A 13,177-nucleotide genomic window follows, 5' to 3' on the forward strand; every position below is an offset into this window, starting at 1 on the left:
TATCATTACAGCTTCCTGTGACAGATGATTTGGTAACAGCGCTGGGTCACAATGACCTCTGTTTTTATTTCTATCAGCTTTGTTTTGTCCTGACGTTCCCACAAGAAGACTATGAGGTGTAAATGATATTCTGCTGAGTAAAGGACTTGTTTAAACTTCCATCTCCAGATTTGTACTAAAGTCTGAAGGCGTGTTTGAGAGAAATACATCCAGTAATTGATTTATGTTACATTTCCAAGAGTCGTTAAGATATTTTGGTTTACACAACAAATTTAAACCTCACCCAGTCAACAGGGTGGCAGTGTTCATCCTCCGGTTAAGGTGATTTTCAGTGCAGAAAATCAAATAAAGCCTGGTGCTGAGCTCACATCAGTCAAACAGTGGCTGCTATGTGAGCATGTTGAGCATTATGAAAGACAGTTGGTGTTATAACATGAATTTATTTTGTCCTAAACACAAAAGAAGAGGATTTTAGTTGCATTTAAAATAGTGCTGTCAGCGTTAATCGCGTTAAAATGACGTTAACGCCATAACCGCATTAACGCTGCAAATCACCGTTAGCGAGTTAGCGTGGGGCTGGACAGCGTCAACGCGTTAGCACGGGTAGCTCGTTAACGTGTTAGCGCCGTGCTCTCATAGTTCTCATAGCGGATGAGAAAGACACAGTCGGTCCTTCTCATCCGTGCCGTGTTTCTACTTCCAGATCCTCAGTGTAACAGTTTTTGTTTATCCGCCTGTTTTGTTTTGTTTTGTTTTTTTTTTCAGGTGGATTTTGCTAAAGTCCTTCACTACGTGGGAGCTGGGGTCGCCTTCCCCTCCAGCATGCTGTTTGTGTGCCTTCAGTCAGCTCTGACCTACAGACTGGCCAAGACCCAGGAGGAATACTGGATAGGTCACATACGTGTGGGGATGGCCCTGCTGGCCCTCATCGCCCTGGTGCTCAGTATCCTTGAAGCTTATCTGTGTTTCTTCCAGCACTACAGAACATTTTTAGTGAAGCACTTCCCTAACACATACGTTGCTTGCATTTATTTAATTGCTTGTTTAAAACCACATTCAGTGGCATAGATACCCTGCAGGGTTGTGTCAGAGCTGGATGAGAAAGATTTATTTTGAGACATAGCACCCTCTAGTGGCGGTAGGAACTATAGCAGCGTAAGTTGTAGATTTAAGGAGCCACAGAGACAGGAACAAGGAGCTCAGGGTGAATGGATGGGTCAATATAAGATTTAATAACTATAGTTTCTCTTTCATGATTAAATGGTTAAATGAGCCAAAAAAGGTCATGTATTATTGGACATTATTTGTTACTTTTCATAAAAGTAATGAAAGTGACTTGTTACAGTACTGATTACATCACTTTTGCATTAAGATGAGAACTTAAGACCTTTTTTAACATATTTAATGACATAATTGTAAGTGTGGTAGCACTTTAGTAGTTACTTTATGATCCATTATCACAGTTTGTTCCCCAAAATTTATTAAAAGATGCATTTGTAGCTAATCAAACCTTTAAAATAGCATGAATGGGTTGCAGGAATATATTAGGGAGAAAAGGGTCATTTTGCTTCACAATAACTGGCTTTGTTTGTGTATAAATCCAGAGAAACTCAGCTCTTTGCAATAAATCAGCACATTAGTATAAAGCTAATTTCTTGTCTGTCTGCACACGTGACTGTCGCTCTTTATAGTGTTTAAAATCCAGCACGTTTATAATGTATGGTATGTTGCATTGCCCCCTGCTGGAGAGCACGCAGCCTTACAAACATGACTGAAACCAAATGCTCACTTGGAGTTTTTGGTCATGAAGATTATGTGGCTGATGAGTTTATTGCTGTCAAGTCTGTAAGGAAACATTTAGGGATAAAACATCTGCAATGCACCTTTAAAAGGCAGATCATGATGGTATGGATGGTATTGATTGGAGTCTGTGAGGCTTGCATTCAGACACAGGAAACCTTTTACTGGCTGTTAATGGTAAAGGTAAACCATCACTTTTTTTAAGGTGGGCCTTTGTGTTAGAGGGTCCGGTTTGACCTCAGGTCAATGTGATGGTGAAGCCATCTTAATATTAACAGTACAGGACCGAATTCAAAGTGGCGACCAGTACGTCTCAGTACGTGAGCAATAAAAACAATGTCAAGCTGAATCACTGTGCAGCCGTTGCTCGCCTTAACCCTCTGATCACCAGGTGGGATTTTTTTCTGCCAGGAGAGCTACGCCCTGCAGCACGCCTCCGCCATCTTTGAGTGGATCTACTGCTCGATCATCATGTTCTTCTACGGGACTTTTGCCTTTGAGTTCGGGGGCATGTCGGGGGACACCCTGATGGTGCTCTCCAAAGGTGGGGCGATGCAGAGCTTTTCCACCTCGGACCACAAGACAGAGGTCGGCGGAGCCGGCCACCACCAGCCAGAGAGCTTATCGATCCTGTGACTTAACTACGGTGTGTTTGAGAAAAACTGGAGGTGAAAGAGTAACATCTAGAGCCTGGATGCTGCACCCTGCCTATCACCACACTCACTACTACAAAGTGCCAAAGCTGCTCTCCTCAGCAGTGACCAAAGACTGACAGACTTCTGTCCTGCAAAGCGTTGCACAAAACCAACAATGCCTGTGCGAACACAAACACCAACTAAGAATCACACACGAGCACACCCACAGTCCTTAATGTTTGCTTTAATTGTCTCAGAGTAACAATCGGTCTCTGAAAGTGCCTCAGATGTCGCTCCTCGCTGCGCGCCGTCAGTCCCGGAGCCTTGCATTGTTTCTACTCAGGAAGTTTTGTTACACAATCAGGTTTCTCTCCATACCTCCGCAGCAAGATGAGGGTTTCCACAAACATCAGACAGCAGGTGGGCTTCATGTGCGACGACTAGCCTCTGCTATCAAAGTAGCTTAAAGATGTAAATGTTATTCTAAGCTGAATTTCAACACTCGGTGCAACTGTTTAAGGCAATATTGCCCATGTAGCTCTCTCATATTTCCCAGATAAGCTCAGTTTTGTTTTGTCTTTTGTTGTTTCTCATTTCAGCTCGTTGCCAAAAAATGCTGTATAATTTCTCTTTAATGGGACCAAACTATGAAGGTGAAACATTGATATGTTTAACACCTTTAATTTCATCATACGCAGAAATACTTTATTAAAATTGTATTTCTTAGAATGTACACTGAAAGTAAAACAATAAAACAGTTAATATGAAATGATGCAGTGTGTGCACACATAACGGGTTGTGGTTGGCTTTAGATATACAGGAATCCACTGACTCAGGTTTATTGAGCTGTAAAGATCCTCGAGGTCCGTTTAGAGCAAAGCTTCACTGCAAATCAGTACAAAGTTGTACAAGTTGTTTCCATCCTGATGAAACTGAAAAGGCTCCCATGCAGAAGACATATTGGTTTGATGAGATGAATACCAGAAATTGTGAAATTTTGTATCAACGCATAGTATACGACCAAAATGATGACTGGCATTTAGAACTGTTCCATCCATCCTACAGAGTTCTGAAGCAAAACCAACGCTCATCGGAGCTCCTTTGGCGCCACACGGTGGCCAAAGCAACTTAATGTTTTGTTTCTTTTCCCTAATTTGTATCTAACAGAAAAACAAACGAACAAAAAAATTCTACACTGATAGTAAAAAAGATATATTCTGGTAAGCATGCAGGAAGAAAAATCTTAATTTTAAACTTTAATAAATGCTAACATATGAAGCCTCTGTGGGACATTTGGATTTCATCTTCGGTCGTCTGCATCTCATTAAAAACCTCACATTATCGTACTAAACTGCATGAAGCCTGAGGGAAAGTTTATACACCTGCAGATTATTCAGCTTCTGTTCTTTTAACCACAAACTCTCATCAAAATCATTTTGGTGTTTTCCATGCAATGTAACAGGAGCAGGATGCCACATCCAAGACATGTAGGGGAAAGTTGGCTAAACCTTGGGAAGTGCCAAGGGCAGCAGATACTAGTACACCTTCCCACCCCTGATAGCAAGTTGATTAAAAAAATAGTTTTTATGCATGGTTTAAAGACGCTTCGGAGTCATTTTGACTTCTAAAGTTGTCTTTAAAAAACAAAAATCAGCTGATGTGAGGGTGTCATCAGCTGATGCAGTTCAGACTGTCTACTTCCACGTCCTCTGACGTCATCTGTCTTTGTAGACGTGTGTTGTTGTTCATGTTAAATAAATTCCTTTACAGTGGAGCACGGTGGCCTCAGCCCGAAGGTCTTGAGTTAAATCTGTTTCACGTTCTCCCTGTGTCTGCGTGGGTTCTCTCTGCGTACTCCAGCGTTGTCGCACAGTCCAAAGACATGCAGGTAGTAGAGTTGGGTTACGTGGTGACTCTAAATTGTCTATAGATGTGAATGTGAGTGCGATGTGTTTTCTGTGCTTCTCACCCTATAGTAGCTGGGAAAGGCTCCAGCCCCCCGGTGACCCTTAATTGGGTGGATGGAAGTTAATTTTTATCCAGGCAAAACTGAGACGCTTGTGATAAAGATTATTCAAAGAGGTTTAGCTGACTGTCAGAGTTTGTCACTGAAATAGTCATAAACGAGCGCATGTATCAATTTCTGAAGTTATTGTCGTTTGAGATTAGAGCCACCGCAACCGAGAAAACCTCAAACACGTGCAGAATCCCCACAGGCTCTTTAAAAACTCACTGAAACTCTTAAGACATGACCCATGCACCGTTTTCCTCCTTTAAAATTTGGTCATCCACTCAGTTTATTTTTTTTCTTTAACAGTTTAGATTTAAAGTGTAAATATCTCTCACGCTTCAGAGTTGTCATTTAGGGACTTTGTTGCCTACAGCTGGAACACCTCTGACCCACCCACACCTCAGACTCAGACCAATGAACAAAGGCCATATGGACTCCACCACACACACACACACACACACTAGAAGTTGAGGTTCTTCGGGACCTCCCAGGGAAACTCCTTCCTGCCAAAGTGTCCGTAGCACGCCGTCTTCTGGTAGATTGGTCTCTTTAGGTCCAGGTCTCTGCAGCAGCAAGCAGTCGACATAGATTCAGTACAGTCTAACAGATTTGGACAGAGATAATCAAACGCAGAGGCGGTGGTGTGGGTGCAACCCTGACCTGACTATGACTCCAGGTCTGAGGTCGAAGTTTTTATTGACGATCTGCAGAAGCTCCTTCTCGCTCTTTGGAGAGGAGCCGTAGGTGAACAGGGAGATGGAGAGCGGGTGGGCCACTCCAATCGCATACGCCACCTGGAAAAACACAGCATGTGATTAATGAACATGTTGCTTCATCACCACCGTGATGATGGTGATACCACTGGTGATAGTGCCACGTACTGCTGGGTTTTCCACAATTATTATTATTTATTTATTTATTTATTTATTTATAAAGTCCAAAAAAAGGAGAAACTAACTCCTCGATTCACAGTTTAAAACCATTCTAATTTACTTTTAACCCTTGTGTTGTCCTTGGGTCATTTTTGTCCTCTAAAGAAATCTTTTGCTATCAAAAATGTGTTTTTTATTCATCAAATGGTCTGAAAATAACAGAAGTTATTCATTACTATACTATGCATTCTAAATTAACTTTGACATAAACCGTCTGTGATCATCTGTTAAAGCAACCAACTCTGGTTGTGAAACAATAATCACAATAACTGATGATTTAATTTATTTTTTTTACCTGAAAACAAAGAAAAAATTCATTTTTATGAGGTTTTTATCAGACTTAAATTTGAAATGGAATAAAAAAAATGTTTAAAAATGTTTGAGTTAAGTTTTAATTAAAAGTGGGGGAAAATCCACTTCATATTAATTAAGTATCAATCAAACCAGATGGGGGCATTTTTGACCCCTGAGGACCACAGGTGCGATTATGTGCTGCCATTTAAAATTTATAAATGGTCCAAAAAAAACTTTCTCACTAAAGTTCAACATACAGCACTCTGTAGTTAGACAGATAGTCAAAATTATCTAAACAATTAAATATTTCATTTTCTTGTTTTATTTTCGCTTAAAAAACAGGGTGTATTTTTTGTAAACAAGGTCTGGTGGCTCTAAAATGTAAAATGTTGGGTAAATTTTGTGTTAATGTGTTGGTCTTAAGTAAAACTAAGATGTAACACTGAATTGATTGACAATTTATACTTTATACTTTAAAAAACACTCAAATGAAGTGGGGACATTTTTGACCCCTGAGGACCACAGGTGTATGGAAATCGGGTTATTATGAGGGTTAATTGGACCTTGGTGCACCACCATCCCTCTCTATTTAAGCCTTTTGATTATTTCCCCTCACAAGCAGAAGGTTTGAACCGCAAAGTAAGGAAAAGCATAACAGCTTCCACCTTAAATATGTAGAAAAATGAGTCCCACAAAAATCCAAAAGAATGATTTACATAAAATGACTCAGAAAACACACACGTCAGAAACCTTTTGGAGAAGATTAAACTGGAACGAGGTCTCACCTGCACCAGTACCCGCCTGCACAGCTGGGCCTTCACCAGAGATTTTGCCACCCAGCGTGCAGCGTAGGCGGCCGAGCGGTCCACCTTGGTGTAGTCCTTTCCAGAGAATGCTCCGCCCCCGTGGGCCCCCCAACCACCGTACGTGTCCACGATGACTTTCCTGCCCGTCACTCCTGCATCACCCTGAGAGAAATCACAAAGATTTATATCCACACAGCACACAAGCAAGCACGATCTTCACTACATTATTTGTTTTTACACTTTGAAACTATGAAATTAGATTTGAACCCCATCATACTTGAGCTGTGCACTAAAAGCCACCGCCAGCATCCTCATGCAGCGCGACATCAACCTAAACAGTATTCGGGGACCTCGAATGTTCTCGGCTCTTTACCTGCGGCCCTCCTATCACAAAGCGTCCGCTGGGCTGCAGGTGATAGACGGTGTCCTCGTCCAGGTAGCGTGAAGGCACCACGGCTTTGATGACCTTTTCCTTCAGCACCTTCTTCTGCTCCTCCACACACACGTTATCATCGTGCTGCACGGAGATCACCACAGTGTGCACTCTTTTGGGGATCACAGCGCCATTTTCCTGGGCGTAATGAACCGTTACCTACGGAAAGGTGAACATATGTTAATGTTATTGTAGCAAAACAATATGCATTTCCACTTTTAGTCCTTTTACTTTGATTTAACGAGTCTCGGGCGTGTCACACGAGGGAGCTACTTCTACTGAATCTACTTCACAAATAACACTGTTAAAGCAGAGCCCAACAAACCTGACATGAGGAGCTGAATGAAGGCTGCTGGACCTCATTCGTTGGGATTCATGGAAGCATGTTCAGCTTTCTTCTCCACAACAAACATGCCATTAAGTATGCCACCCTGGCTGCCTCACACTGCAGGTTCAGGCATATCTACCCTGTTTTCTACTCTGACCTCACCTGTGTCTTTGAGTCTGGGCGGAGCCAGGGGACCGTCCCATTTCGTCTCAGCTCGGCCAGCTTAGCGTTGAGTTTGTGGGCGAGGACTATGGTGAGGGGCATGCACTCCTCTGTCTCATCTGTGGCGTATCCAAACATCAGACCCTGCCCACGCAGCACGAGTACAGTCAAAGAGCAACACTTTATATTCTGAAGAAGAAAAAACTGGTGTTTCAGTCCAGAATTTAAATGTAAGCGCTCAGATGACCTGGTCTCCAGCTCCGATTTCGCTCTCCATGCGATCGATATGAACTCCCTGAGCGATGTCAGGTGACTGCTGCTCCAGGGCTACCAGCACGTTACAGGTCTTATAGTCAAATCCTTGGAAAAACAGAGGAAAAAGAAGAAAAGGGATGTTTTCGTTTGAAAGCATTGCTCCTCCCTGGAATCCCAGTGTAGATGAAGTTACAGCCAAAACGTTAAAAACTTCACTCACCTTTCTGCGAGTCATCGTAACCAATATGCTGGATGACTTCTCTCACCACTCTCTGGTAGTCCACGTTGGCTCGAGACGTGATCTCCCCACACAGCAGCACCATGCCCGTCTTACACACCGTCTCTGTTTCATCCACACACAGGACATCACACTGCACATGTGTATTCATGCCATCGGATGTGAATGTCCTTCCTGACCAGTGTTGGTCAAGTTACTTGAAAAAAGTAATCAGTAACTAATTACCGATTACTTCCCCCAAAAAGTAATCCTGTTACTTTACTGATTACTTATTTTCAAAAGTAATTAATTACTTAGTTACTTTTTAAAAACATGATTTACAACCTGAATAGGTGATAAAGTGATAGATCTTTCAGCCCAATTCTACTTTTTCTGCATAATCATCATACAAAATGTAATCAAATGGAAAAGTCTCTTTTTAAAACTTGTTTTATTAGTTTTAATCTTTTAACTTTATGCATCAAGTAAAAATTTAATTATATGCAACATTCTCTGACTGGAAGAAATTAGTTTAATATTTAAACTTATTTTCTGCACATTCCAGCACATAAAATATTTTTTGTGTGTTTACAATCAGTCTTTCAAATAGATGCAAGTAAAACACAGCAGAAAATAAATAAAGTCAAAGACTCAGCGGTCCTGTTGCTCTATTTTCACCTGTAAAGCAGGAGTGGGGCAGGCGGAGTAACGTTACAAGTAGGCGGAGGTTTACCCTGGTACAGGTGTGCTGCATTGGTCAGTGGAAGAATCCGCGAGTTTCTCTGTGAGTTTCCCATTACCAGTGTTGCCAACTTAGCGACTTTGTCGCTATATTTAGCGAGTTTTCAGACCCCCTAGCGACTTTTTTTCTAAAAAAAAAAAGTTCCTAAAAATAGACGTGAAAGCGCATATCACTTTTACTCTCAACAAGCAGCGGGTGCTGTAACGCAGTCAGTTCTTCTTTTACTCTTATGCTGTTTTGTGGATCACAAGGTTTAAAACTACTTATAAACACACACACAAAGTAACTCCACCAGAGTGCCTATTTCGGGTCACTTTTGCCGGTCCAAGCCCGGATAAAGGAGCAGGGTTGGGATTGTGACATTAAAAAAACAATAATTGCTAAAATAAATTTAATTTGTAGTTCTAAATAAATTCTAAATGCATTTAGGACGTTTTTTACTCACTTTATGTCTCTTCCACGATGTTATTTCTCTCTCCAACAACATAGATTACAATTACATTAGCATGACCAATTATGCAAATTAGGTGATGACGTCTTTTAGCGACTTCTAGCGACTTTTAGGACAACCAATAGCGATTTTCCTTACTGAGGAGTTGGCAACACTGCCCATTACGTCGTAGCTACTCGGTGCTTGCTTGGAAGTTTAGGGTTTTTTTCGCTGTAAAAAGAAGTTTTCTTCCCACGTACAGCGGACACTAATGTTTTTGTCACTTTTTATGGAATCAAACTCAAAGTAAGGTCAGTACTTCCACGCTTTAAACGCTGCACGCTCATACTCTCTCTGCACTCGATATATGATCCATTGTTGATCTGCACACAGCTGTTGACACGAACGTCGCACTCGCTTACGTCACTGTCATGAGACATTCTAGCAAAAAAATCACGGTTTTAGTAACGCAGTAACGCAGCGTTCCTACGGGACAGTAACGGTAATCTAATTACCGTTTTTGCAATATAATCCCTTACTTTACTCGTTACCTGAAAAAAGTAATCAGATTACAGTAACTGCCCATCTCTGTTCCTGACTATTGATGTAATACTGCTAGTGTCCTGGATTAAAGTGACTTGAATTGCTTGGGAAGTGATGTTCTTTTGTCAGGATCACTGCTGTTAATGAATATTTCACTGAGTTTTCCTGCAGCGATATCGTCCTTTTTATTCCATAAACTAAAAATAGACATAGAATTTAAAGAAATACAAACAAAAGATGCTGAGGCGTGGGAAGCTTTATCTTATCACACCTGCATTTATTACATGACATATTCTGATGGGCGATTTGTTTTCACTACAGTCAAAAGAAAATGCAAGCCTGTTTGCAACCCACCCTCCTTTTTTAATGTCTCACTTAACCAATGTCATGGAAACTATTACCATTTGCATCCATCTTAAATGTCCCTCTTCCTTGTGTGTTGCTTCCCTCTGGTGGACAAAAACTCAAACTCACCACAAGCCACTTTAGCATCAGGGTCTTGCCTCAGGTGAGCGTCCAGCACAGCATCACTGATCTGGTCACATATCTTATCTGGAAAAAATAGAATAAGGAGAAGTCTAAAAGGCATAAATATCTGCATGTGTGCTGGTTCGGTCTCTCGTGCGATCGTTTTACTGCACATGCCAGATTCCTGATCTGGGCAGAGCCCAAAAATATCACCCCGTTCCCTCTGGCAGTTACAGGACTATGAATAGCCTCGATTTGGTGAATACACCCCAGCGTGACACGGTACACTCTAACTCCATCATCAAAGCTCTCCCAAACTGTATCAGCACTCAGGGCACTTCAATTTACTCTCCTGCTTTATGATGGACATTTTTTTACATCACCCTTAAAAATGTAGAAATATTATATTATCAGCTTATTATTGGTGAAACTTTTAAAATTACAAACATGGATTTTCCCCATCTGTAAAGTCTGTTTTAACTACACATTTACATTTAAAGCACATGTTTATGTGTAATTTTAAATGAATTATATTTGCTGACACTTTCAATGCACACGTCTTCAAAACTGATATAAGGGATTATCTGTGAACCAGTACCATTTTTACACCAGCTGTTATCCTGATTATTTTACATGATGCTCACATGTTGCGTTCTGCAGAATTGTAACAATGCAAAGTGCGATGAGGTTAAATCTGTTCTTCAACCACTTCCTGGTGGGATTAAGCTACACATCTGCAGTGCATTAAACATGCACTTGTTAGAAAATTAAAGAAAAGATGCAAAGCTGCACTATTTACTTTATAAATGACATAATTTATATTATGCTGAAGACACATTTTTCCTAACAGAACATACGTCACACGTCTGCACCACAAAAATGGCTCCAGCAGCAGCTGCAGATGTAAAAATTATTCATGACAAAAAAGTGACTCATCAGATGTTGGTTCAGCTTAAAACACAAGTTCTGCTTATATTGGAACTAAAGTGGAAGTTTTCTCAGTCCAGGATTCATCCTCTGCAAATCAGCACCGTGCGGCTCCACGAAAGTAGACTTTATGCAGCACCGATCAGGCTTCTGCACATTCCTCAAAATCATCAATGATCACTGAAGCGCTCAAAGCAGTTTCTCTCATGATGAGCAGCACTCCTCTACTCACCAGGATGTCCCTCTCCCACAGATTCGGACGTAAACATGAAGTCATGAGGAGTACGCTCATCGCTCACATTCACTGTGCCATTCATTCTGAGGGCTGTGCAGACCGAAGGAGTGAAGTCTTTCTGATGAAAGCTGTTCCAGAAACACGCACAGGCCGGGTGCCATCCAACACCAGAGTCCTACGGCCGTGCAGCCGGATAACTCTGCGCTATATTAGGAAAAGACAACATACACATGGGGGGAGGGCACTCCGTGAACCATGTGGGTTAGGCCATTCAGACAGGAAGACGGGGAGGGTGGGAAAGCTTTTTTCAACATGGAGACCCTTTTTAAACCCTCCCTGTGCTGAATGGTCCCACTTTATCACACTCATCAAACTCGGGCTCAGAGAGCAGAGGAGGAATTCGTTTCATCAGAGGGTTACTGTGTGGCTCCTCCACCTATTCATTCATGCCTGCCCTTTGTTTCTTTGTACCTGGGGGCCCCTGAGGTCTCTGATGGGGTGTCCGTGCCTGTGTACACATGAAGCTGTTGCTAATGAGACCTTTTCACTTCGCCGAGTTCAGACAAACAGAGATGATGAAAAGAATGAAAATATGAATGAACTAGACTGCAACCCCCAAGAATAAAAATACACAAAGTTGCTATAAAACACACGACACTCATTAGTCTTTCTTCGTGTTTATGCAATCAGTAGAGTGTCATGTTTTTTATTGCTGATCATTTGACAAATCTTGTTGTTGTGAAGATGCATTTTTGCAAAAAACAAAGTTACCTTTCGATTTAGAAATCAGTACGACACTGCAGTAAAACCCTGAGACAACATGAAAAATGTAAATAGCTGACAACATATTTTAGGACTTTTTGGGTCGTTACCTGGAAGGAGCTTAAAATAGAATAGAATAGAATTCAACTTTATTGTCATTGCACATGCACAGGTACAGGGCAACGAAATGCAGTTTGCATCCATCCAGAAGTGCTTTAGTGATATAGACAGTGTTGGGAAGGTTACTTTTAAAATGTATTCCATTACAGAATACAGAATACATGCCCCAAAATGTATTCTGTAACGTATTCCGTTACGTTACTCAATGAGAGTAACGTATTCTAAATACTTTGGATTACTTAATATATTATCATGCTGTTTACAACTACATGAATGTACTATTGCTGTGATTTATTACTGTTACTGAAGGTCCGCGGCTCCGAACCGTAGTAAAGGGACCTCTGGCTAATATGGTGGGTTCTGTGTCGGGCTCGTAGCCGAAAACTAGCTTTACTTTGTTGTCTGGGTCAACTTTGCTAGCAGAGACAGAGAGGCGCTGAAAGGCTGCTCCACCGGAACTTATTGTTTTTGGCGGAAAACACGAACACAGCGTACAGTCGAGTCTTAATAGCTTACTTACAACTGGGCTGATCGTCAGGCACTCTTCTTGGCTGCAGTGGTTATTATTATATTTACATGCTTCCAGCTCCCGTTTCTGCTCGATGACAGCTCGTACTTCTCCTTTTTCTCCCTCCCTCGGTCACAGACACATCTCCCTGCAGCACGGACTACACTGCCTATGATGCTACATTCTTTAGAGCTATACCTGTAGCATTCTGCCTGTTAGCTTAGCACAACAACAACAGGCGCTCTCTCACCCAGGAAACACGCAGAGAGAGAGCGTCACCCTGTAACCATGGCAACCGTAACGCTGCCGCCTGGAACAACAGAACGTAGCTGTCAAACAAAACCCAAACAGGCCTGACCCGCCACAATATGAAACAGAAAAGTACCGCCGTGTAATCCATTTATTTCAACAAAGTAACTGTATTCTAAATACCACCTTTTTAAACGGTAACTGTAACGGAATACAGTTACTCATATTTTGTATTTTAAATACGTAACGGCGGTACATGTATTCTGTTACTCCCCAACACTGGATATAGATATATTACAATATATATTAGCAATAATATA

General features: G+C 41.5%; 2 protein-coding genes across 5 annotated transcripts in view; one reads left to right on the forward strand and one right to left on the reverse strand.

Moving 5' to 3' along the window:
• LOC102780890 (transmembrane protein 150A-like) overlaps positions 1-3,482 on the forward strand; it is a 30,023-nt gene extending 26,541 nt beyond the window's left edge. The window contains exons 7-8 of one of the 2 annotated variants that reach the window (XM_087844898.1): positions 766-943; positions 2,192-3,481. In XM_087844898.1, the coding sequence (XP_087701024.1) occupies positions 766-943; positions 2,192-2,436 (423 nt within the window). In that variant the 3' untranslated portion in view covers positions 2,437-3,481. Of the gene's footprint in view, positions 1-765; positions 944-2,191 lie in introns of both variants that reach the window. The other variant, XM_087844897.1, reaches the window with a different exon arrangement.
• A 656-nt stretch (positions 3,483-4,138) lies between these two features.
• The window catches only part of LOC102781177 (S-adenosylmethionine synthase-like), a 132,457-nt gene continuing 123,418 nt past the window's right edge, over positions 4,139-13,177 (reverse strand). Inside the window, exons 1-9 of one of the 3 annotated variants that reach the window (XM_087844922.1) lie at positions 12,621-12,701; positions 10,063-10,140; positions 7,877-7,999; positions 7,649-7,761; positions 7,402-7,545; positions 6,852-7,070; positions 6,458-6,640; positions 5,107-5,240; positions 4,140-5,009 (exon numbers count right to left, since the gene is read on the reverse strand). In XM_087844922.1, the coding sequence (XP_087701048.1) occupies positions 4,907-5,009; positions 5,107-5,240; positions 6,458-6,640; positions 6,852-7,070; positions 7,402-7,545; positions 7,649-7,761; positions 7,877-7,979 (999 nt within the window). In that variant the 5' untranslated portion in view covers positions 7,980-7,999; positions 10,063-10,140; positions 12,621-12,701 and the 3' untranslated portion in view covers positions 4,140-4,906. Of the gene's footprint in view, positions 5,010-5,106; positions 5,241-6,457; positions 6,641-6,851; positions 7,071-7,401; positions 7,546-7,648; positions 7,762-7,876; positions 8,000-10,062; positions 11,148-11,215; positions 12,517-12,620; positions 12,702-13,177 lie in introns of those variants that run through there. The other 2 variants (XM_087844921.1, XM_087844920.1) reach the window with 2 other exon arrangements.

The sequence above is a fragment of the Neolamprologus brichardi genome, chromosome 8, assembly GCF_056152115.1.
Source record: "Neolamprologus brichardi isolate AB-2024 chromosome 8, ASM5615211v1, whole genome shotgun sequence".
NCBI lineage: Eukaryota > Metazoa > Chordata > Actinopteri > Cichliformes > Cichlidae > Neolamprologus > Neolamprologus brichardi.